Below are 27,413 nucleotides of genomic sequence, written 5' to 3' on the forward strand. Positions count from 1 at the left end.
TTCGTAATTTGTAAATTCACAAATACAGGACCATCCAGTTGCGTAGCCACGTATAGTGAGACTGGTTGCGCCAAGTAAGAAAAGTGGTTTCTAATTTCAACAGTTTGCTTTAACCGGGGCAAACTGCAAGTGGGTATTTCATTCTGTAGCTGACGACGGATGCTTTTTAAAGTAGGCACAACAAACAGCCCGGCTACTGAAATTAAACCAATACCAAGCAGTAAAAAGTTATTTATTTAAAGCGTGCTTATCAGTGACTTTGACTTATATTTTAGAGATAGGATTGACCGATGCTTAATATGTTTTTTGATACCGATGCCCGATGTTTAAACAAATAAAATAGTTGAAAGTTGAACGTTTAGGCATTTTTCCAGGTGGTTATTGGTCTAAAATTTTCTTTAGCTTTAAGAAGTTTAGTTTTCCCCAGTTAGTGGGCTTGTAACGCGAAATTTGGTCCTGGGCCAAAACTGATCCGGCCTTTAAAATCGCTTATTTATCCTTAAAAATATCATTTTTACAAAATTAAAAAAAAAATCACATTTATTTTTTTTATTTATTCTTTTTTTTTAATTCACATTTAAAAACTGTGACCTGCTTTAGCGGCTGTTCCAACGCCAAAATCGATCCGACCGGACCGATTGTGGCCGGACAAATTTTGGCGTGACAGGCTAACCTATTATATTTTAATAAATTTACTTTCAATGTAGATTCACTGCGTTTGATCAGTATGGGACGAGTACAGATAGCCTAATACCTCATTGCCTCGGGTATGGGTTTTAAACCGATATTATCGGACAAGTACCGATACTATTACTTGGTATCGGTTCTAACCCGATATTATCCAAACTACCACTTGGTATCTGTTTTTTCCCCGATCCGTTTTACTGGACACCTCTATTGAGAGATAAATTACTTTGTAGGGATGTTAGATTCTCGACATGTTATTTCGATGCCAATACCCGATGTTTTTCCGGTTCGTTCCCAAATGATTATTAATAAGCTTAAATAATAAATCAAAACATACAAATTAAAAGCTTTTTTGTAATACACTGGTCGTTGATGTTATGATGTGAACTTGCAGTATTTTGGAAATGTTGACGAATTAAACAGGCTTATTCGCTGTAACGCAAAGGATGAAAACTTTGGATTTATTTTTTCTTGTTTTCTGCTTGAATATCTTCGCTACAACAACAACATGGGGCCAGCTAGTCGGTAAGTTTAAAAGAATAGTGTCAAAAGTTAACAATTAGCTACCTTTTTGTTTTGTATTGCGACGCATCGTAGCACACTACATTATTCTTTTTTTAATTTGGTGTAGTTTCTTGCACATTTATCTTTATAATGCTAGAGGTAGATATTTTATCGCTGTTAAATCTAACCCAGCTGACAATAAATATATTAAGTCGCACAAAGTAATCAAACAGGGTAAATACCCTATCTGTACATATTTTTAAGGGTAGATACTTAAACATGCATTGTGAGGTCCCAAATCCAAGCATTATAGGAAAGTTTCCTATTGGCTGAAATTTTATGACGTCACAGACGCTCAGCTGAGCGGCCGAACTAGGACTTCAGAGTTGAACAAACTATCGACCTCAATAATAAATTAGCAGAAAAGCTATTTTTTTTTTATTTTAACAGTTTGAATAGTTTAGTTATAGATTTTCGCACGTTTTTTCAATTTTTTATAAAAATACAGATTGCTGTCATTAGTTACCAATGACGCTTTCTTGACTCGCTTAGCATTAAGCAAGCCTAAGCGCTGCTTTAAATGTCATCTTTTTGAATAACTAACGAATTACTTTTTACAAGTTAAGAGTTTGGCGCTGGTCTAGAATCCTACCACAATTATTAAATCAGCGCACAATATTTGGGTTAGGGTGCGAGTTAGCGTTTGGGTGTGTCTTTGAATAGTTTAGTTATAGATTTGGCGCTGGTCTACAATCCTACCACAACGCACATTATTTTGGTTAGGATGGGTTCAGTATTTTTATTAATAATACTGCACCTGTAGTTTGCATGAATTTACCGACTTAAGAGCTATTGTATTTACAGTAACTTTTGTGATGTATTTGCTTTGTCAGCGATAATTGTCTATGCGAAGCAACGCTGCTCGCACCAAAGTGTTAAATGCTAAATGGCCTGTTTCTGCAGTTAGCAGTTGGATTGTCGGTAGCTATTTAAGACTGCCGCTATCCGCTTGTAAACTAACTTCTTCTTTGTTGACGTCTTGTGCTGTTCGCAACTTTGACATTTGCAAGTAGCATCTCCTATATGCTAACTTGTCCGCCTACTATAGTTTCAACTGGGTGTTCGCTTATCAGATAATACAATTATTAATCACCAGAAGCATTGTGGTTGGCTAACGAGTTATACGCACGCAACCTTCTAGTCAACTTAAAACGGGAGTCAGAAGCTTAAACTACTAACCCCGTGCCCCACACACCCACCCAAACCTAAACATAGATTTTCACCCAGTTCTTCAATCTTTGCTAAAAAACAGATTGCTGTCATTAGTTACCAATGACGCTTTCTTGACTCGCTTAGCATTAAGCAAGCCTAAGCGCTGCTTTAAATGTCATCTTTTTGAATAACTAACGAATTACTTTTTACAAGTTAAGAGTTTTAATTTTAACTGCTTTTTTAAGAACCACTTTGCAACCCCACCTCCCCCCATAAAAGATGTCTATTGGTTGCAATAGTATTCATTCTCGCATATCTGCCTAATCAATTTTACAAAAGTACAACACATTTTATTCCTTGAATAACTCAATCAAAAACGACAACAAACTTTTGCAGTAAACTTTTTTAAATGTATTAAAATATAAATAATAAATGTGAAAAAGACCCAAAAACAAAATCTTTCAACATGTAAATGCTTTAAATATTCATCTGTATGATTTTAAGCTGTTGTTAAATGCAAGTATTATGAAAGAGAAAAATATTAAATTGCAAAAACAATTTATTTTTATTGCAAGATAAATGGAACATGATGTAAGCCAGTGCTTCTCAACCTTTTTTCGCAGCCACCCAAATATTAAGCTTAGGTATGAAGACTAAGCTTTGGCGACCCAATTGGTTTTTCTTGTAAGTGAAATAAAAACTAGCTTCTTGTAAGTAAACAAAAAATAAGCATTAGCATAAAGAATTTCAAATTTTAATAATTATTCTAAGCAATCTAAGACATTATTTGTATTGCTTCCTTTATTTTCTTAATTGATAAATTTAATCTCAACAAAAGGTTTTATTTTAAACTAACAATGTCCAAAGTAGAATAACAAGGTATTTTGAAATAGTAGGTATTAAAAAAAAAAAAACAGAACAACAAACACTAATATTTGCTTATCAATCTATAAAGTAGTATTCTTAACTTAGGTCTAACATACCATTTGTTAATTTAGTACAAATTTGTCGAGCATCTATCTACATGTATATACATGTGTTTGCTCAATGCTAAAGTAATCTTTTACTCTGCATGAATAAATATAGAGAAATTTTAATTATAGAATCATGATATTTAAATGCTATTATAGTTTCTTTTAACAGAAAGCTACTTTTGTAAACTATTCCTGATAAAAAAAAATTCTGCACCTGGCATTACATTTTATGTACATGTTAGTGACTTTACCAACAACAATTCATTAATACCTAAAAAGGAGTTGACTGGTATCACAATTATTAATTTACAACCTCTAAATTTTTTTAGATATCAAGATTTTCCAACCGCATCCTTAAGGTAATCTTTTGTGGTCATTAGGTTTTTTTGTATTTTACAAGCAGGACCTTTAGCCGGTAGCTGTATTATACCTGCTTGGGTTTGAGGAAACACACTTGGAGGAAATGTTAGTTTCTTGGGCAGAAGGACCTGTTGTCAAAGTCACCATGTAGAGCAGGAAAAAAATCAAAGTGACCCCATAGCACTGGAGAAGCAATCATCCCCAACAAAGTGCAACAACATTTTTTTACATTGAAACGCTTACATTGTGTTCCATTATCTTGCAATAAAAATGAATTTCATAATAATGGGGTTAAACAACAGCTTAAAAACATACACATGTATACCTAAAGAGCATTTACATATTGATAGATTTTGTTTTGGGTCAGCTTCATATTTATGTTATTAATTATATTTTATTACTTTTAAAATAGTTTACTGCAAAAAATTGTTGTCGTGTTTGTACGAGTTATTCAAAAAATAAAATGCATTGTGCTTTTGGAAATTTGATTTAGCAGATATGCCGGAATGAATACAATTGTAACCAATAGACAGCCTCTTTTAATTTGGGTTTGCAAAGGGGTTCTCAAAAAAGCAGTTAAAATTGGTCTAGAATCTTACCACAACGCACTTATTTGGGTTAGGGTTGGTCAAGTATTATTATTAAATAAAAAATATAATAATACTTGACACACCCAAACGCTAACTAAAAATTGTGCGCTGATTTAATAATTGTGGTAGGATTCTAGACCAGCGCCAAACTCTTAACTTGTAAAAAGCAATTCGTTAGTTATTCAAAAAGATGACATTTAAAGCAGCGCTTAGGCTTGCTTAATGCTAAGCGAGTCAAGAAAGCGTCATTGGTAACTAATGACAGCAATCTGTATTTTTATAAAAAATTGAAAAAACGTGCGAAAATCTATAACTAAACTATTCAAACTGTTAAAATAAAAAAAAAATAGCTTTTCTGCTAATTTATTATTGAGGTCGATAGTTTGTTCAACTCTGAAGTCCTAGTTCGGCCGCTCAGCTGAGCGTCTGTGACGTCATAAAATTTCAGCCAATAGGAAACTTTCCTATAATGCTTGGATTTGGGACCTCACAATGCATGTTTAAGTATCTACCATTTTTAAGCGTGTTTTTCTGGAAAACATTTTGACCAAATGTTGAGTCCAAAGCAGGATAAGGTATGACGTAATCCTTAATGCAGCCATTTGCAACGATAAGACATATTTTGATTAACATGAAGTATTTTTAGGCATCTATTGTCCGGAGAATAATTATAATAACACTTGACCGACCCTAATCCAAACGGTAGCCCGAACCCCGACCCAAGTAAATAGCAGTGTTGTAATGACTTAAGTCATTGACTTGACTTAAGTGCACTTAAGCACTTAAGTCACTGTTTTTAAATGACTTGACTTGACTTGACTTAAGTCATTTTGTCAAATAACTTGGGAGTAAATTAAGTGTTTTTCATTTGAATTTATCTCAAGTTTTGCACATTAAACACTCTTATTGCTGTATATTGCGTTTGTGTGTTTTTTTAGTTAAATTGTTGCTTATAATCGGACGAGTTTACCAATTTTAATAGTTTAACAGTTTACTTTTATGTCAATGACATGACTTGAAACTGACTTGCTCTCATAATGACTTGACTGGGACTTGACTTGGGCAACCGATGACTTGGACTGGGACTTGACTTGTTATTTTTGCAAAAGACTTGACTTGGACTTAAGTTATTTCAAAATGACTTGTTTACAACACTGGTAAATAGCTCAGTCAGTGTTGTAAACAAGTCATTTAAAAGTGACTCAAATCCCAATCAAGTCTTTTAATAAAATAACAAGTCCCAGTCCAAGTCACCAGATGCCCAAGTCAAGTCATTTTGAGAGCAAGTCATCTTCAAGTCATGTCATTGACATAATAAATTAAAGGCTTACCTATTAAAATTGGTAAAGTCGTGTCCGATTACAATCAATAGAATAGGATTAAGATTTTATTTGGAACATAAAAAAAAAACGAGAATCGACGAAAAAGGTTCATCGAGTCAGCTGTCAATAACTCGACTAAAAATAACAAAAAACGCAACAAACAGCTAGCAAATTGTTTTATGTGCCTAAATTGACATGAAGACCCAATTTTATTAAAAAAAATTTAATGAAAACACTTAATTTAAACCCAAGTTATCTGACACAGTCCAAGTCAATTGTCCGAAAGACCTAATAAGTCAAAGTCATTTAAAAACAGTAACTTAAGTCAAGTCATTGCGCTTCCCAACCTTTTTCAGCTCGCGGCCAATGCAAGTTTTATTGTGCGACCTTTAATGCAAGTTTTATTGTGCGACCGCAATAAGACAAATTGTTTAACAATTACTTAAAATCCAATTTATTGGAAATCAAAACAACAGTTATAATCTAATCAGGGTTTCTCAACCGTGGCACTCGGCCCCCCGTGGGGGCCACGTAGCGGTCATTGGGGGGCCACGAGCATACGTCTGTAGCAATGTTGTGGTATTGCAAAACCTGTGTCACTAGTTTTAATTTGTATTAGTTAAACTCAAACTTGTAGTGCTAAACCTTCTTTGACCAATTGTAACGCATTTTTTCTTACACATTACTACTTGCTTTTCGTGAGAAGTGCAACACTCGACGTCAAGCTTGTAATTCTTTATCTGCTCACCTAATTGCCAAACATTGTTACGTCACATACAACCAACATTTGTCTTTTTCTAGTTTACTCAGTTTTTCTTTGGAACTTTTAAAAATGGTGCGAGAGTTAAGTTTTTTTTGGCTTCACAAAAGTTAGACAAGGCCATGATTGTGCGCAGTGTCTGCACTGCTCGGTGGTGATGTCAAATGCGTCATTACAACCCTCCAAACTTAAAAATCACGCGATAAAAAGCATTCCCCAAAAAAGAATGATGCCGCTGATTTTATTTCTGCTAAAAAAGTACGATTTGATCAGGAAGCGACGTCACCTGAATTTGGATTTTAATTAATTTAGTACTGCTTTACGTCATACCTTATCTTGCATTGGGCTCAACATTTGGTCGAAGTATTTTCCGTTTGTAACGCAGTCTTTAAATTTTCTTGTCAGTCAACTCAAATTGCATTCAAGTGTTCCATACTTCCATTCAGTATATTTGGCCTGCCTTTCCTAAAACGCTGCCAGTTAGGCAAAAAAAATTGTTAAACCACCATTTGAAAGCAATAAATATTTGCCCCCATGAACAACATAACAAACCAATTAACCATCACAACTAAAAGGTAAATCAGGTTGATTGGTTAATTTCACCAATTTCCCCTTTACCACCAGTCACAACTGTATTAGTTATACCAAACTCTGTAAGAATGTCGCTAAACTCTTTGTATTTTTATCAATTATTTGGGCTTCAGATTGGCCAGTCTTTGTTCTATGGCAGGTGCGCAACTGACATTTTATAAAACTAATCTTTTGCACACCCTAAATTGAATATTATGCTTAAATAACGGCCCAAATAGACGTAAAAACCGACATGCTTTATTGTTCAACTGTTTTGGCAAATTCTCACGCCATCATCAGTGATATAAAGGCCTTGTCAGTTACACCCGTTTATATACGCTTTAGTCGCATAAAGAAATGATAAAAAAAAGTGCGAAACATCGCTGTTATGCTTATGCTTAGTGTTTGGATCGCCGCGAAAAAATTTGATAGACATCGTTACATACTTTAATGGTGAAAATAACGGCCCAAATAGACGTAAAAAGCGACATGCTTTATTGTTCAAGCGTTTCGGCAAATGCTCATGCCATCATCAGAGATAAGAAGGCCACACCAGTTACACATGCAACTAAAGTGTATATAAACGGGTGTAACTGATGTGGCCTTCATATCACTGATGATGACATGAGCATTTGCAGAAACGTTTAAACAATAAAGCATGTCGCTTTTTACGTCTATTTGGGCCGTTATTTTTACCATTAATGTTATTCCAGTTGCGCAAATTTCAGCGAATATTTTATTCCAGCTGCTTATATTTAAGCTGCATATCCCCCAAGCAATATCCTAAGTTTCTAATGTGGTACACATCTAAAAATTTTGTGCTGACATAAAATCTCGGAATAAAGTGCATGAAATGCAGATTAAAATAGATTGGTCCCACACTCTCAGCCGCAGGTGTAATATGGAATCAGCCGAGAAAAGTTATACAACCTTAGTTTTCTTTTACCAAGCTTGTATTGTTGCCAAACCCAATAGCAAAAACATATGTGCCTTTTAGATAAGGTTGCCATATAACACACCATTTTTTACCCTTTTAATGTGAATACTGATAAAATAAAGTTTAGAGGTAAAGTAGTTTGAATTAAACGAAATTAAATGGCATTGTTTTACCTTTGATGTGTTATGTTTTTTGCACACCATAGGTTGAAAATCCTACCACAATTTACCCTTTTTCTAAGTTTAAGTGTTTTTTTTCTGAGTTTGAGTTCACAATATACCATGCAGGTATGCACACAGATTTCTTTAGAAAAAATATCGGGTTTGCATCTATCACAGAATGCAGACTGGCTCATATTTGCGCCTCAGTAAATACAGTACTATACCAAAAAACAGAAACCTACCAAGGCAGTAGTTCTCAACCGGGGGGGCCGCGGCACCCTGGTGTGTCTTTTCTAATGCTCAAGGGTTCCGATAGGTATTTGAAAATTTTTAAGAATCCAATTTTTCTCAATTGGTAAGCTTCTTTATACAATTATTTGTTTATGATTAGAGAACATTATATCAAATCACATTTTCCTGCATGTTTTACATTAATTGTGTTTTTCCAGTTCCATTTATAGTGACATTTCAGTAAAATGATCCACTTGCAGTGCCAAAAATCTATTTATTATATATGAGGGGTGATAGGCCATAAAAGGTTGAGAATCACAGTCAAGGTTTTATGCTTGATTTATTATTCAAGGCGATTGTACTTTCCAATCTAGGTCTACTCTAGATTTAATAAAATGTGTTTTTGTTTTCTTAGTATCAATATCGGAGCAAACCACAACAAGCTTCAAAGTTTCATTTAGTAATACTGCTCGATCAATTGTTGCCGAATCGGTACATGGCAAAGACAATGTTGCTGACGACGCAGCTTCTGGAACATCTTATACGGTAACCTTTGATAAAAACGACAAATTGAAGTAAGAATATCGAGGCCCATACAAAAGTAGGTAACATTTTTCATTTACTTCAATAGGGACTTTTAAACTTCTACTTAATATAAAAGCATTAGTAGACATAGAATTTCAAAGCCCATACAGAAGTAGGTATCATTATGACTGTTTTAGTCTTCTGTATGGGCTTTTGATCAATTACATGACATAAGTTAAATTACATCATAATTATAAATATAATTACTCAGTCAAAATTTTCAGTTACAATTATAAAAAAATGTGATTAATTACATTCTGCTAAATTACAAATTATAATTGATTAAAATAGGTGGTCACTAGTTTTGTGTAGGGTGAAGTTTATTCTTTTGGTATATTGTTTTAATAGTAGTAACGTATGGTGTAATATTGATTGTTACAGGTAACTGGACTTAGTAGTAATACTGTGTATTCTGCCACAATAAATTTTAACGATGCTGGTGGAACTTCTATCACTCAATATGCAAGAACAGGTAAATTGCTGTCATTTAGTTCTATTACTATTCTTCCTTAATGTAAGCATTTTATGTTTTTTAAGTAGTGCATAATGATTGCCTTTTCTAATCTACTTGTATTTAATGGTTAGCTCCATCTGGATCAAGAGTGTTGAGTGCAATAACTACGGACACTTCCATCACTTTATTCCTGGAACAAACACCAGGCGCAACCGAGTGGCAAGTTAAATACACAAACACTTTGACCAATGTTGAAGCCACAGCCACCATTCCAGATGCTTCATTTAACACTGCATATGTAGCTATGTAAGTGGTAAACTTTTGAATTATTTAAATATCAATTAAATAACAATATCTTACTATTATAAAATTTTTAGAATTGCAAACCTTGACCCAAGTACAACTTACACATTTCAAGCAAGGGTTTCTAAATCTGCGCAAGGAAATGGTACTGCTACTTACTCTTCAACTCAAAGTCCTTATGGAGCTGCATTTACTGCAAAGACAGGTTGGAAAAATTTAAATTTTATTCATGTTACTAAGACCTCCCAAAGCCTTACGTGGCAATTGATAGGTTTCCATTGGCTATTAACAATGTTTTCCACGCCTGCTGTCGTTTTGTGACAATATGTCACAAGATGTCATAATGGAGGGCTCTGATGCAAAATACCAATCTTAAATTTAGGTTTAACTGATTGATGTAAATTAGAAGTGAAAAACCTAGGCAATAAACAGCTCCTATAGTAGTTTGGTTCATCCCTAACTTTTTCAGGTTATGGCACACAAAAAATGAAAATAAAAAAATCGTGCATTCGCGACACACTTGTTTTAAAATACAGCATTCATTTGGCTTTACTCTATTTAACTCTTTGTAACTACTACTGTGTGTTCTATCACTTAAGTTATTTTTGAATTTATTACATATTATACCCAACCCCCTGTTACTTTCGCTAATGCAATATATGTTTAACTTCTTGCTTAATACCTATTTGAAAAAGGTAGCATATTACTGAACAGTAACCTGTCAAAATAAATAAAACTCTTAATGATTTTAAATTGCCACCAAAACAAATCACTATGACAAAGCCTTCTCCTGTGTTGAAAAGTTTTGATTACAATTTTATTGTTTTCCATTAACTTATATATATGTAAGTAAGGCATTTGTAGGATATTAATATGCGCTAAGTCCCTCATCGTATTGGGCTTAGATGTTATTTTACAGTAACAGCAGAATAGTCTAACAAAGCTAGTAATTTAAGGCCCTCTGATTTTATATGAATCATTAAAAAAATATTTTTTTCAATCTAAGATGTGGCGGCGATGCATTTGCTGGCAATATATATATATATATATTAAAAGTTACCAGAATTACTAGCATTGCTATTCTGTTCAATGCTAAATGTATGTTTTTGCGCACCGTTTTAAGGAAATATATCAGTTTAACAAACAAACCATGCATTTACTTCAAGGAAGTGAACTGACTAAATAACATTGTTTTGCAATTTATCAGATTCTACATCGGTATTCGCAAGGGTGGAATTAAAAACCCGATGTTGTGATTCCAGCAGCTTTAACATCGCTACCAATTCAACATTGGCGAATGAAATTCGTTCTGAACTTCTTTGTGCTTATAGCTCGGCTTCAAGCAATGTTACTGCTTTGAGTGTTGTCAAACTCGAATGCATTAGCAGCATTATTGTGAGTCATGCTGAGATTTTTCTCTCTGACACTTCTAGCACTCCAGCCACAACGAGCTTAGTGCTAACGAATACAACCCTCTACAATGGAAGTATTAGATTCGGAGGTTTGTTTTTTACATTCTCAAATAGCTGTGTTAGTTATTAATACTGACATTATTTGTAGCATCAACTGGAATCGTAACTTTTAATGTTGTGAGAGCATCAAATAATGTTGTCCAAGTGTCAGCAAATGAAAGTGCAACAGCTGACAAAAGTTGCGTTCCGTCAACTGAACGACAGTTTGTTGTTTACAACAAAAACGGACAAATCACAAGTTTCACAATTTCAACTGCAACAGTAACAGAAACATCAAATATAACATTTCAAGTAAATGAAGGTAAGCCTAACATAGATAGGAATTTCATGGTCTATTTTATTTATTATTTGTTTTGCTATGTATTAAGATTAAATAATCACCAAACTCTTTGCTTTATATTTAGATATTATTAAGGGTTCAAGATACAATATATGTACTGATTTTTCGTTTTCCAGATAAAAAAGGAACTGCTATTTTATCATGTTTTAATGCCAGTCCTCAAGAAATGTTAAAATCTTAAATCAACCTAATTGTGTCTTTGGTTTAATTTCTTAAGATTTAAAAATTTTGTTGTACTATTAAACTAAACAGAATATTTTTTATGTTTCTGTAGCTGCTGCTGAAACTTATAACAATGGAATCCTCTCTATGAAACCGAACACAATTTATGCTTTGAAGCAAAATTATTTGGTTCGAGTTTGCATTGATGGACTCGCATATTATGACCGAATTTTTACTTCTACTAGTTCTCCTACGCCTGACAATATTGTCATTCTACATACTTCAGGTTGGCAATTTAATTTGGTGTACTTACTTGACAGGTGATAACATGTTTTGCAATGAATTCGTGATGACAGGCTTTGCGATGAATAACCTGTGTTATTACTAAGAGTTCATTTTTCAATTGACTTTGTTTTGTGCGAAATATTTAGTCAATGTTGTCATAAGTTTGTAAATAAATATGGTTTGATTTAACTTCCTATTTGATTCTTTAGCTACTTAATTCAGTTATTTACACGGGCGAGTTTAATATTTACAAGAGTTTACTACATAACTTTTCACTAAACCGATCTAAAAAGCTGAAACAAGCCTTGGAATGTATATTACTTTTATATTTTACATTTTAACTGCACGGCCATAATCACAGGTTTTGACATTTGAACCTAAAGTAGTGAAAAGACATCATTATTTTCCACTTTTTTTGCTAAAATGACAAAGTTACTCATTATTGGCAAAAGTTAACTTTGAAATTTTTTCACATAACTTTGGCAACCTACTATTTTTATTTAGTTGTCTAGTAGTTTCAGAGTTTGTTGTCAAGATAAACCAATAGCAACTGACCAGTGCCATCTTCATGTTGGAGTTTAAAACTTAGGACACGCCATAACCCACAGCATGTATTTATTGTTTATTATTGATAGTGATAAAGAGAATGATTTTTTTTTTAAATTATATGTAACTTAGTCAGGAAATAATTCAGAATTTGTTTCAACATTTGCATATTAAACTTGGAAAATAAAACTTTTAAAATCTTTCGCCTTTATAGAATTTCTAAAACGCAACATAATTTAGGGGTCTTAATGTTGGTGGTTGGTAGCCCTAAGGAAACATTTATGTTAAGGTTCTATTGGGTAGGATAGTAATAATTTAGTCCTTACATTTAAATTCTTTTGATTTATCTTCTAACTCTAGTGTATTATGTACAACTTAACACTTAACTTAATCAGTATTCGATCTGGCTTCACAATATTCCTTAAAAATACCACAGAATTTTTTGGGGAGCTTAGGATTAGGATGTGTGTTGCACCCCACCGTGGCTCGTGTATCGGGCTTGGTGCTTTACCCTACACAGTTGCCCGGTAGGGCGCAACGGCGTGAATTTGTTAATGTGAGACAGGCAGCCACCGCCTATTACGGTGGCTGTCGGCTTAAACACTGCACGAACGACTGCGAAAAGACTGTGCGAAAGACTCTGCTCAACACTGTTAAGATACATAGAAAGAAATTATAAGAGGAAATATGTTGGTGAAGGGACACAAAGTTTTGTCATATTTGGCTAATAAGACTGGCCGGCACTATGTTAACATAGCTAGGCACTCTTTACGGCGGCCATTCTAAGGCCAATTTGCAGCGTGAGAGCACAGCCCGCAAGACTGACTGTTATTAGATTATTAAAGGTTAAATGACAGATTTGAAACGAGGCAAGCGAAAGCTTGAAAACTCAGCAATTTTGCAATTAAATTGACGAAAACATTACATCATCAAATATGATATTAGGTAACTAACTGAAGAAAATGTTTGGCAAACGAAAGCTGGAACGCGTAATCTAAAAACCTATTTATCAATTTGTAATATAATGTTACGTGCTTAATTAGCACTACAAAATTATCACCGGTTGCTAATTACGCCGACTGTAAATTCTAACATTCATTATTAATTTAGCGCCTTGGTTTTTAAATTGAGGGCTAGGAATTAGGTTTTCGCATTTCGAGACATGTATAATCGTATATTAATGTAATATTCTTGTGCGCTGTGGTGTTCGCCGTTAATTGGACTTTAGACATGTTTTTTTCCTGTCTCCAAACATTTCTGCAAATCTCGCGATCATTAATCGCTTGTTTTCCGGCGCGGTTTAACTTCTCACTAAAAGGTCCGCCCAATGTTATCTTTCCACGAAACGGCCGCCCTGTAAGGCGGGCCTGGGGTTTCCGGGAGCGCGTCGGTTCGCGTGAAAAGGAGTTTTGTTTTAGCGTATATTACGAGCGGCTCACCGCCTACAGCTAAAATAGACTTCTGGGTGTAGCCTTGTGAAATTAGCGAGTAAAACTTTAAGCTTCATTATGCTCTGTCTGTCTTTTGTAAGTAATTGTGTGTGTCTAAGTGTCATTATTGTCTGTGGTGTGGTAATATTCTACTCTTGCAACCAATACATCTGTACATTGGGTTTTCTTGTTGTGGTCTTTAATATAAGTTCTCTTTGGTAGTTTATTTATTGCCCGAAAATAAGAACTCACAGCGACTTTACAGGAGGCCTAGGTAATTTTCTAGAATTACTAGTAAAGTCGTAACATATAACTTAATGAACTCTAAGATTTGGCTTGTGGCAATTAATTTATTTAGGTGTTTAATGTGTTAGTGAACACATAACAATGTGGGTTAGTAGCCCGAAGGAAACATTAGGGCTAGGGTGGTTTCGGGTAACATAGTAATAATTTAGTCTTAAAATTTTATTTTTAAAATTAATTCCCTACCTTTAGTGTGTACACTTTGTGTAAAGTTAATATAGCCTAACTTGCGACCACCTTGATATTGTAAAGTATAAAGCTTGTTCGTTTTTCATGTATTTGTGTGTCAGTTTAATAAAATGTAATTCTTTTATTTTCTTCTTACAGCTGTTTCAGTTTCATCGACTGCGTTCAAGGTAACTGGTGGAGCTGATAGAAGAGCATTTATTCGCTTTCAATCCAATATTGTTGCAAGAGCTTCCCAATTCACATTTACATACTCAAATGTTGTTGGTGGAATATCTACCGAAACTCTTAATGAGGGGTTACTAGATTCATCAAAAGTCTTATTATTAGTAAGTGTACTTTTAAACAAACAAAAAATATAATAATCACAAACCGCAAACACAACTTTTTGATGTATATTATGCCTGGTAGCAAGTTCATATTATTGACAATTTTTTTAGATTACTTGCAAAAACAGTAAAATATCCATCTTCGAAAAAGCTTTAAACTCACCTGAAACACTTTTAGACAACAACAAACAACCAGTTTCCTGTTGGAATCAACACGGACATTAACGTTGTTGCATCTGCCAAAACTGCTCTCGGACAATTAATCAATTCCCCAACTGCAACCTTTACTGGATATTTAAGTAACTAACTTACATAGTGGAAAACACATTTTAATATCACTAAAATTACTTGTATATTCGGACAAATTTAAAGATCGCCTGTTAGTTGCTATTCTAGTATTACTGCATCATCAAATGTACCAGGATTTAACATGGATTCAGCAATATTATTACACTACAGTTTAATTTAGTAATACAAATACAATTTTTTTTTAAATAGTTAATATTGAGTGACATATAACTTTATTTTATGGGTAGAATATGTGACTATTTATGATGACAGCAAATATGTGACCAATCAAGTTACAATTACTAACGGTTTTATTTGACAATACTCATTATAGAAAAGCAACTTCATGTTTTTGTAATATAAAAACCATCAATGATTTTTTATAGACAGTGGGAGTTCATGTTCTTGCAATGCCAATGCATTATGCAGCACCACCAGCAGTGCTAACGCATCATGCACATGCAATGAAGGTTACAGTGGCGATGGTACAACATGCACTGACATAGATGAGTGTACAACCAGCAATCCATGCAGCGCAAATGCAAATTGCACCAACACAGATGGCAGTTACACCTGCTTATGCAATGCGGGCTACACAGGAACAGGAATTATTTGCACAGACTTGAATGAATGCAAATATGGAAGTCACAACTGTCCTGAAAACAGGTTTTGTAGCAACACAAATGGAGGCTTTAATTGTCTCTGTTCATGTAACTATTCTGGTGACACAACAAATTGCACACTATTGGACGAATGCACTCTTGGTACAAACACATGTGGATCCAATACAAATTGCACAGATTCAACATCAGGTTATTCATGTCAATGCATTTCTGGATATTCTTTAAATTCATCAATTTGTTTGACAACAACTTGCTCAGACATTAATGAGTGTAGTATTGGTTCACATTCATGTCATTCAAATGCAACTTGCACCAACACAGATGGTAGTTACACTTGTGCCTGCAAGACGGGTTATTCTGGTGATGGTTACACTTGTTCAGAAATAAATGAGTGCACTAATGCTTCAAATTTATGTCATTCAAATGCAACTTGCACCAACACAGATGGCAGTTACACTTGTGCCTGCAAGACCGGTTATTCTGGTGATGGTTACACTTGTTCAGATATAAATGAGTGCACTAATACTTCAAATTCTTGTAATTCGAATGCAAATTGCAACAACACAGACGGCAGTTACACTTGTGCCTGCAAGACTGGTTATTCTGGTGATATTTTCAATTGTTCAGATATAAATGAGTGTAATAATGCTTCAAATTTATGCCATTCAAATGCAACTTGCACCAACACAGATGGCAGTTACACTTGTGCCTGTAAGACTGGTTATTCTGGTGATGGTTACACTTGTTCAGATATAAATGAGTGTAATAATGCTTCAAATTTATGCCATTCAAATGCAACTTGCACCAACACAGATGGTAGTTACACTTGTGCCTGCAAGACCGGTTATTCTGAGGATGGTTTCACTTGTTCAGATAATAATGAGTGTGTTAATACTTCAAATTCTTGTAATTCAAATGCAACTTGCACCAACACAGATGGCAGTTACACTTGTGCCTGTAAGACTGGTTATTCTGGTGATGGTTACACTTGTTCAGATATAAATGAGTGTAATAATGCTTCAAATTTATGCCATTCAAATGCAACTTGCACCAACACAGATGGTAGTTACACTTGTGCCTGCAAGACTGGTTATTCTGGTGATGGTTACACTTGTTCAGATATTAATGAGTGTACTAATGCTTCAAATTTATGCCATTCAAATGCAACTTGCACCAACACAGATGGTAGTTACACTTGTGCCTGCAAGACCGGTTATTCTGGTGACGGTTACACTTGTTCAGATATAAATGAGTGTAATAATGCTTCAAATTTATGCCATTCAAATGCAACTTGCACCAACACAGATGGCAGTTACACTTGTGCCTGCAAGACCGGTTATTCTGGTGACGGTTACACTTGCTCAGATATTAGTGAGTGTACTAATACTTCACCGTTATTTTTACCAATAATGTTATTCCAGTTGCGCAAATTTCAGCGAATATTTTATTCCAGCTGCTTATATTTAAGCTGCATATCCCCCACGCAATATAAGTTTCTAATATGGTACACATCTAAAAATTTGGGCCGTTATTTTTACCAATAATGTTATTCCAGTTGCGCAAATTTAAGCTGCATATCCCCCACGCAATATAAGTTTCTAATATGGTACACAAAATTTGGTGCTGACACCTAAAATCTCGGAATAAAGTGCATGAAATGCAGATTAAAATAGATTGGTCCCACACTCTCAGCCGCAGGTGTAATATGGAATCAGCCGAGAAAAGTTATAAAACCTTAGTTTTCTTTTACCAAGCTTGTATTGTTGCCAAACCCAATAGCAAAAACATATGTGCCTTTTAGATAAGGTTGCCATATAACACACCATTTTTTACCCTTTTAATGTGAATACTGATAAAATAAAGTTTAGAGGTAAAGTAGTTTGAATTAAACGAAATTAAATGGCATTGTTTTACCTTTGATGTGTTATGTTTTTTGCACACCATAGGTTGAAAATCCTACCACAATTTACCCTTTTTCTAAGTGTTTGAGTTCACAATATACCATGCAGGTATGCGCACAGATTTCTTTAGAAAAAATATCGGGTTTGCATCTATCACAGAATGCAGACTGGCTCATATTTGCGCCTCAGTAAATACAGTACTATACCAAAAAACAGAAACCTACCAAGGCAGTAGTTCTCAACCGGGGGGCCGCGGCACCCTGATGTGCTGTTTCTAATGCTCAAGGGTGCCAATAGGTATTTGTAAATTTTCAAGAATCCAATTTTTGCTCAATTGGTAAGCTTCTTTATAGAACTATTTGTGTAAGATTAGAGAACATTATATCAAATGACATTTTCCTACATGTTTTAAGTTGATTGGGTTGTTCCCTATCCATTTATAGTGACATTTTAGTAAAATAATCCACTTGGGGTGCCAAAATCTTTTTATTATATATGAGGGGTAATAGGCCATAAAAGGTTGAGAATCACAGTTATGGTTTTATGCTTGATATATTATTCAAGGCGATTGTACTTTCCAATCTGAGTATACTCTAGATTTAATAAAATGTGTTTTGTTTCCTCAGTGACGATATCAGAGCAAACCACAACAACCTTTAAAGTTTCATTTAATAATACTGCGCAATCAATTTTTGCCCAATCGGTACATGGAGAAGACATTGTTGCTGATGCTGCAGCTCCTGGAACATCTTTTACGGTAACTTTTGATAAAAACGACAAATTGAAGTAAGAATATCGAGGCCCATACAAAAGTAGGTAACATTTTTATTGTTTCGGGTAAGCCTTAAATAATAGTTAAAGTTATAGTTAGATGTAGAATGAATGCCCATAAAGAAGTAGGTAGAATTTTGAGCGTTTTACACTTCGGTATAGGCTTTGGTACTCTTACTACGTCATATTACAACCTCAAACCATAATACTCCATTAGTAGACATTAAAAAAAAAAAATGATAACCTGTCACTTGTAATGCAAATTTTTGTCCTTTTTGTGAAATTTGTATCAAATTTATGAATGTAGTCACCAGAGTTAGATCAATTACATGACATAAGGTATGTTACATTATAATTATAAATATAATAACTCAGTAAAAATTTTCAGTTACAATTACATAAAAATGTGCTGCATTATAAACTATAATTGATCAAAATAGGTGGTCACTAGTTTTGTGTAGGGTGAAGTTTATTCCATTAGTATATTGTTTTAATAGTAGTAACGTATGGTGTAATATTGATTGTTACAGGTAACTGGACTTAGTAGTAATACTGTGTATTCTGCCACAATAAATTTTAACGATGCTGGTGGAACTTCTATCACTCAATATGCAAGAACAGGTAAATTGCTGTCATTTAGTTCTATTACTATTCTTCCTTAATGTAAGCATTTTATGTTTTTTAAGTAGTGCATAAATGATTGCCTTTTCTAATCTACTTGTATTTAATGGTTAGCTCCATCTGGATCAAGAGTGTTGAGTGCAATAACTACGGACACTTCCATCACTTTATTCCTGGAACAAACACCAGGCGCAACCGAGTGGCAAGTTAAATACACAAACACTTTGACCAATGTTGAAGCCACAGCCACTATTCCAGATGCTACATTCACCACTTCATATGTAGCTATGTAAGTGGTAAACTTTTGAATTATTTAAATATCAATTAAATAACAATATCTTACTATTATAAATATTTTTAGAATTGCAAACCTTGACCCAAGTACAACTTACACATTTCAAGCAAGGGTTTCTAAATCTGCGCAAGGAAATGGTACTGCTACTTACTCTTCAACTCAAAGTCCTTATGGAGCTGCATTTACTGCAAAGACAGGTTGGAAAAAAAAAATTTTTAATTTTATTTATGTTACTAAGACCTCCCAAAGCCTTGCCTGGTAATTGATAGGTTTCCATTGGCTATTAACAATGTTTTCCACGCCTGCTGAAGTTTTGTGACAATACGTCACAAAATGCATTAATGGAGGGCTCTGATGCAAAATACCAATCTTAAATTTAGGTTTAACTGATTGATGTAAATTAGAAGTGAAAAACCTAGGCAATAAACAGCTCCTATAGTAGTTTGGTTCATCCCTAACTTTTTTAGGTTATGGCACACAAAAAATGAAAATAAAAAAATTGTGCATTCGCGACACACTTGTTTTAAAATACAGCATTCATTTGGCTTTACTCTATTTAACTCTTTGTAACTAAAGTTATTTTTGAATTTATTACATATTATACCCAACCCCCTGTTACTTTCGCTAATGCAATATATGTTTAACTTCTTGCTTAATACCTATTTGAAAAAGGTAGCATATTACTGAACAGTAACCTGTCAAAATAAATAAAACTCTTAATGATTTTAAATTGCCACCAAAACAAATCACTATGACAAAGCCTTCTCCTGTGTTGAAAAGTTTTGATTACAATTTTATTGTTTTGCATTAACTTATATATATGTAAGTAAGGCATTTGTAGGATATTAATATGCGCCAAGTCCCTCATCGTATTGGGCTTAGATGTTATTTTACACTAACAGCAGAATAGTCTAACAAAGCTAGTAATTTAAGGCCCTCTGATTTTATATGAATCATTAAAAAAATATTTTTTTCAATCTAAGATGTGGCGGCGATGCCTTTGCTGGCAATATATATATATATATATATTAAAAGTTACCAGAATTACTAGCATTGCTATTCTGTTCAATGCTAAATGTATGTTTTTGCGCACCGTTTTAAGGAAATATATCAGTTTAACAAACAAACCATGCATTTACTTCAAGGAAGTGAACTGACTAAATAACATTGTTTTACAATTTATCAGATTCTACATCGGTATTCGCAAGGGTGGAATTAAAAACCCGATGTTGTGATTCCAGCAGCTTTAACATCGCCACCAATTCAACATTGGCGAATGAGATTGGTTCTGAACTTCTTTGTGCTTATAGCTCGGCTTCAAGCAATGTTATTGCTTTGAGTGTTGTCAAACTCGAATGCATTAGCAGCAATATTGTGAGTCATGCTGAGATTTTTCTCTCTGACACTTCTAGCACTCCAGCCACAACGAGCTTAGTGCTAGCAAATACAACCCTCTACAATGGAAGTATTAGATCCGGAGGTTTGTTTTTTACATTCTCAAATAGCTGTGTTAGTTATTAATACTGACATTATTTGTAGCATCAACTGGAATCGTAACTTTTAATGTTGTGAGAGCATCAAATAATGTTGTCCAAGTGTCAGCAAGTGAAAGTGCAACAGCTGACAAAAGTTGCGTTCCGTTAACTGACCGACAGTTTGTTGTTTACAACAAAAATGGACAAGTTACAAGTTTCACAATTTCAACTGCAACAGTAACAGAAACATCAAATATAACATTTCAAGTAAATGAAGGTAAGCCTAACATAGATAGGAATTTTATGGTCTATTTTATTTGTTATTTTTTTTGCTATGTATTAAGATTAAATAATCACCAAACCTTTTGCTTTATATTTAGATATTATTAAGGGTTCAAGATATATACAATATATGTACTGATTTTTCGTTTTCCAGATAAAAAAGGAACTGCTATTTTATTATGTTTTAATGCCAGTCCTCAAGAAATGTTGAAATCTTAAATCAACCTAATTGTGTCTTTGGTTAAATTTCTTAAGATTTAAAAATTTTATTGTACTATTAAACTAAACAGAATATTTTTTATGTTTTTATAGCTGCTGCTGAAACTTATAACAATGGAATCCTCTCTGTGAAGCCGAACACAATTTATGCTTTGAAGCAAAATTATCTGATCCGAGTTTGCATTGGTGGACTTGCGTATTATGACCGAGTTTTTACTTCTACTAGTTCTCTTGCATCTGACAACATCGTTATTCTTCATACTTCAGGTTGGCAATTTCATTTGGTGTACTTATTTGACTGGTGATAACATGTTTTGCAATGAATTCGTGATGACAGGCTTTGCGATGAATAACCTGTGTAATTACTAAGAGTTCATTTTTCAATTGACTTTGTTTTGTGTGAAATATTTAGTCAATGTTGTCATAAGTTTGTAAATAAATATGGTTTGATTTAATTTCCTATTTGATTCTTTAGCTACTTAATTTAGTTATTTACATGGACGAGTTTAATATTCACAAGAGTCTACTACATAACTTTTCACTAAACCGATCTAAAAAGCTGAAACAAGCCTTGGAATGTATATTACTTTTATATTTTACATTTTAACTTCATGGCCATAATCACAGGTTAAGGTTGACATTTGAACCTAAAGTAGTGAAAAGACATCATTATTCTCCACTCCCTTTGCTAAAATGACAAAATTACTCATTATTGGCAAAAGTTAACTTTGAAATTTTTTCACATAACTTTGGCAAACTACTATTTTTATTTAGTTGTCTAGTAGTTTCAGAGTTTGTTGTCAAGATAAACCAATAGCAACTGACCAGTGCCATCTTCATGTTGGAGTTTAAAACTTAGGACACGCCATAACTCACAACATGCATTTATTGTTTAGTTTTGATAGTGATAAAGAGAATGATTTTTTTTTTAAATTATATCTAACTTAGTCAGGAAATAATTCAGAATTTGTTTCAACATTTGCATATTGAACTTGGAAAATAAAACTTTTAAAATCTTCCGCCTTCTTAGAATTTCTAAAACGCAACATGTTTTAGGGGGCTTAATGTTGGTGGTTGGTAGCCCTAAGGAAACATTTATGTTAAGGTTCTATTGGGTAGGATAGTAATAATTTAGTCCTTACATTTAAATTTTTTGATTTATCCCTCTAGTGTTTTATGTACAACTTAACACCTAACTTAATTAGTATTCGATCTGCCTTTACAATATTCCTTAAAAATACCACAGAATTTTTTGGGGAGCTTAGGATTAGGATGTGTGTTGCACCCCACCGTGGCTCGTGTATCGGGCCTAGTGCTTTACCCTATACAGTTGCCCGGTAGGGCGCAACGGCGTGAATTTGTTAATGTGAGACAGGCAGCCACCGCCTATTACGGCGGCTGTCGGCTTAAACACTGCACGAACGACTGCGCAAAGACTGTGCGAAAGACTCTGCTCAAGACTGTTAAGATACTGCATGTATATAGCCAATATGTAGAAAGAAATTATAAGAAGAAATATATCGGTGAAAGGACACAAAGTTTTGTCATATTTGGCCAATAAGACTGGCCGGCACTTTGTTAACATAGCTAGGCACTTTTTACGGCGGCCATTCTAAGGCCAATTTGCAGCGTGAGAGCACAGCCCGCAAGACTGACTGTTATTAGATTATTAAAGGTTAAATCACAGATTTGAAACGAGGCAAGCGAAAGCTTGAAAACTCAGCAATTTTGCAATTAAATTGACGAAAACATTACATCATCAAATATGATATTATGTAACTGAAGAAATAGTTTGGCAAACGAAAGCTGGAACGCGTAATCTAAAACGCTATTTATCAATTTGTAATATAACTTAATGAACTCTAAGATTTGGCTTGTGGCAATTAATTTATTTAGGTGTTTAATGTGTTAGTGAACACGTAACAATGTGGGTTAGTAGCCCGAAGGAAACATTAGGGCTAGGGTGGTTTCGGGTAACATAGTAATAATTTAGTCTTAAAATTTTATTTTTAAAATTAATTCTCTACCTTTAGTGTGTACACTTTGTGTAAAGTTAATATAGCCTAACTTGCCGCCCCCTTGATGTTGTAAAGTATATAAAGCCCGTTCGTTTTTCATGTATATGTTTGTCAGTTTAATAAAATGTAATTCTTTTATTGTCTTCTCACAGCTGTTTCAGTTTCATCGACTGCGTTCAAGGTAACTGGTGTAGCCGATAGAATAGCCTCTATTCGCTTTCAATCCAATATTGTTGCAAGAGCTTCCCAATTCACATTTACATACACAAATGACGTTGGTGGAATATCTACCGAAACTCTTAATGAGGGGTTCCTAGATTCATCAAAAGTCTTATTATTAGTAAGTGTACTTTTAAACAAACAAAAAATATAATAATCACAAAGCGCAAACACAACTTTTTGATGTATATTATGCCTGGTAGCAACAGTTCATATTATTGACAATTTTTTTAGATTAGTTGCAAAAACAGTAAAATATCCATCTTCGAAAAAGCTTTAAACTCACCTGAAACACTTTTAGACAACAACAAACAACCAGTTTCCTGTTGGAGTCGACACAAACATTAACGTTGTTGCATCTGCCAAAACTGCTCTCGGACAATTAATCAATTCCCCAACTACAACCTTTACTGGATATTTAAGTAACTAACTTACATAGTGGAAAACACATTTTAATATCACTAAAATTACTTGTATATTCGGACAAATTTAAAGATCGCCTGTTAGTTGCTATTCTAGTATTACTGCATCATCAAATGTACCAGGATTTAACATGGATTCAGCAATATTATTACACTACAGTTTAATTTAGTAATACAAATACAATTTTTTTTTAAATAGTTAATATTGAGTGACATATAACTTTATTTTATGGGTAGAATATGTGACTATTTATGATGACAGCAAATATGTGACCAATCAAGTTACAATTACTAACGGTTTTATTTGACAATACTCATTATAGAAAAGCAACTTCATGTTTTTGTAATATAAAAACCATCAATGATTTTTTTTAAAGACAGTAGGAGTTCATGTTCTTGCAACGCCAATGCATTATGCAGCACCACCAGCAGTGCTAACGCATCATGTACATGCAATGAAGGTTACATTGGCGATGGTACAACATGCACTGACATAGATGAGTGTACAACCAGCAATCCATGCAGCGCAAATGCAAATTGCACCAACACAGATGGCAGTTACACCTGCTTATGCAATGCTGGCTATACAGGAACAGGAATTATTTGCACAGACTTGGATGAATGCAAATATGGAAGTCACAACTGTCCTGAAAACAGGTTTTGTAGCAACACAAATGGAGGCTTTAATTGTCTCTGTTCATGTAACTATTCTGGTGACACAACAAATTGCACACTGTTGGACGAATGCACTCTTGGTACAAACACATGTGGATCCAATACAAATTGCACAGATTCAACATCAGGTTATTCATGTCAATGCAATTCTGGATATTCTTTAAATTCATCAATTTGTTTGACAAGAACTTGCTCAGATATTAATGAGTGTACTAATACTTCAAATTCTTGTCATTCAAATGCAACTTGCACCAACACAAATGGTAGTTACACTTGTGCCTGTAATACTGGTTATTCTGGTGATGGTTTCAATTGTGTATATATTAATGAGTGTACTAATACCTTAAATTCTTGTCATTCAAATGCAATTTCACCAACACAGACGGTAGTTACACTTGTGCCTGTAATACTGGTTATTCTGGTGATGGTTTCAATTGTGTAGATATTAATGAGTGTACTAATACCTTAAATTCTTGTCATTCAAATGCAACTTGCACCAACACAAATGGTAGTTACACTTGTGCCTGTAATACTGGTTATTCTGGTGATGGTTTCAATTGTGTATATATTAATGAGTGTACTAATACCTTAAATTCTTGTCATTCAAATGCAACTTGCACCAACACAAATGGTAGTTACACTTGTGCCTGTAATACTGGTTATTCTGGTGATGGTTTCAATTGTGTATATATTAATGAGTGTACTAATACCTTAAATTCTTGTCATTCAAATGCAACTTGCACCAACACAGACGGTAGTTACACTTGTGCCTGCAAGACTGTTTATACTGGTGATGGTTTCAATTGTTCAGATATTAATGAGTGTACTAATACCTTAAATTCTTGTCATTCAAATGCAACTTGCACCAACACAAATGGTAGTTACACTTGTGCCTGTAAGACTGGTTATTCTGGTGATGGTTTCAATTGTGTATATATTAATGAGTGTACTAATACCTTAAATTCTTGTCATTCAAATGCAATTTCACCAACACAGACGGTAGTTACACTTGTGCCTGTAATACTGGTTATTCTGGTGATGGTTTTAATTGTGTATATATTAATGAGTGTACTAATACCTTAAATTCTTGTCATTCAAATGCAATTTCACCAACACAGACGGTAGTTACACTTGTGCCTGTAATACTGGTTATTCTGGTGATGGTTTCAATTGTGTAGATATTAATGAGTGTAGTATTGCTCTAAATTTATGTCTTTCAAATGCTACTTGCACCAACACAGATGGTAGATACACTTGTGCCTGCAAGACTGGTTATTCTGGTGATGGTTTCAATTGTTCAGATATTAATGAGTGTAATAATGCTTCAAATTTATGTCACTTCGATGCAAATTGCACCAACATAGATGGTAGTTACACTTGTACCTGTCAGCAAGAGTATATTGGAGATGGAATCACATGTACACTCATAGGTGGAGAAGGTGGTCCTTGTATCAGCCAGAATAATAATTCCTGTATGTGTTTGCCTGGCTTCATGTCATTCAAAAATGTTTGCAAAAGCATTTGTAATTTCTGTAACACTAACAGTGAAAATTGTAGTGATACACAAGCCTTGTGTTACTGTGGAGACCAACAGTGCGGAGAAATGGAACTCTGTAATGATAACAATATGTGCAGGTAGAGCTTAAAACGTTCCTTTAGCAAAAGAGTTTGCTTTAGATTCTATACCCATAACCCTGTGTTCAGTCAGTAAAAGTATTTATAGATAAATTAAGACACCGTTGTAATGATTTAAGTTAATGTCTTGTTTTAAAATGTCTTGACTTGACTGATGTCCTATGGTCAAAATGAATTTACTTGACTTAAGTCAATGTGCCAAACAACTTGGGTTAAAATTAAGGGTTTTTAATAAATGTGTTTCAATAAAAGGGTTACTTATCTTATTTTTTTACATGTAAAACAATTTGCTTGCTATATGATGCCTTTTTCTTTTTTTTTAGTTGAGCTATTGCTCATTACCTGTCAAGCTTAACAATTTTAATAATTTAATGTTTTATTTTTATGCCAATGACTTGACTAAAGTTGACTCTAATAACGACTTGACTTGTTATTTTCACATGACTTGACTAGGACTTAAGTCATTTCAACATGTTTTGGCTGCAAAAATGGAAAATAGTATATTAAGTTTCGAATAATAAAAAAAAAAATTTTAAGGTCAATAAAAAAAGAGTTTCAAAGATTCTAAACAAAATTGTTATAATATAACATATTATGGTGCATACAGCAGAACTGGTTCAATAGATCTGCATAACTGTTTCAGCTGCAAAGAGGGTTATGCAAAAACAGAAGATGATGGTATATGCCACCGTAAGTGTAGTATGTGCTTTGACAGCAATTGCATGGCAAACTGCACCTGCGGCTCAATTAAGTGCAAAAGCAATAAAGTCTGTGGATCAAACACGTGTACTGCAAAATCGACAGGTAAAAAGTTGCAAGGTAAACAAGTAAAATTTGAAGAAACATGCACATAGTACACTTGGGTTATCACAAATCAGAAGGTACTCCATTTGATTTTAGCACAGGAAAGTGCTTTTGGTTGAGAAATTGAAAAATAGCAACCAGACCCTGTTTCCTCCAAACTATGTTATTTACAAATTTTTTTTGTTAATGTAAATTTAAGTTGTTTTAATTTTTTTTTTTTTGGGTAATTTTTATTAATGTGTTTCTTTCTGTTTTAGGGAAATCTATCCCAAAATAGCTATGTTGCACCATGTGACTCAAACGCTACACAGTACTATTTATGTTAAATTATGCTTTAAATGTGCTGAGCATAATGAAAATCGTCTTATAAGCCTACTGTGTCAAATAAGTTAAAAGTTTTGCCAATATAAACTACACAAAAACATTTTTCTGCGCTTTGCACGATTAGACTGAAATTCAACT

General features: G+C 33.9%; 2 protein-coding genes across 3 annotated transcripts; both read left to right on the forward strand.

Moving 5' to 3' along the window:
* Positions 1-590: 590 nt before the first annotated feature.
* On the forward strand, positions 591-23,467 carry LOC146157597 (uncharacterized). 2 transcript variants are annotated; one of them, XM_083386558.1, is made up of 9 exons: positions 591-1,212; positions 18,142-18,272; positions 18,817-18,907; positions 19,022-19,196; positions 19,269-19,399; positions 20,389-20,576; positions 20,742-20,954; positions 21,272-21,445; positions 23,349-23,467. In XM_083386558.1, exons 1-7 carry the CDS (start codon positions 1,134-1,136, stop codon positions 20,757-20,759), a joined length of 813 nt encoding a protein of 270 aa, XP_083242684.1. In that variant the 5' UTR covers positions 591-1,133; the 3' UTR covers positions 20,760-20,954; positions 21,272-21,445; positions 23,349-23,467. The 2 variants fall into 2 exon arrangements, with proteins under 2 accessions (XP_083242684.1, XP_083242683.1); XM_083386557.1 differs by having other exon boundaries at positions 20,389-20,954.
* Positions 23,104-25,596, forward strand: LOC146157598 (uncharacterized). Its single transcript, XM_083388270.1, has 4 exons — positions 23,104-23,109; positions 23,717-23,837; positions 24,215-24,424; positions 24,931-25,596. The coding sequence occupies exons 1-4, from the start codon at positions 23,104-23,106 to the stop codon at positions 25,593-25,595; spliced, it is 1,002 nt and encodes a 333-aa protein (XP_083244396.1). The 3' UTR covers position 25,596.
* Positions 25,597-27,413: the final 1,817 nt, after the last annotated feature.

Source organism: Ascidiella aspersa, chromosome 4, assembly GCF_963924565.1.
Source record: "Ascidiella aspersa chromosome 4, kaAscAspe10.2, whole genome shotgun sequence".
Taxonomy (NCBI): Eukaryota; Metazoa; Chordata; class Ascidiacea; order Phlebobranchia; family Ascidiidae; genus Ascidiella; species Ascidiella aspersa.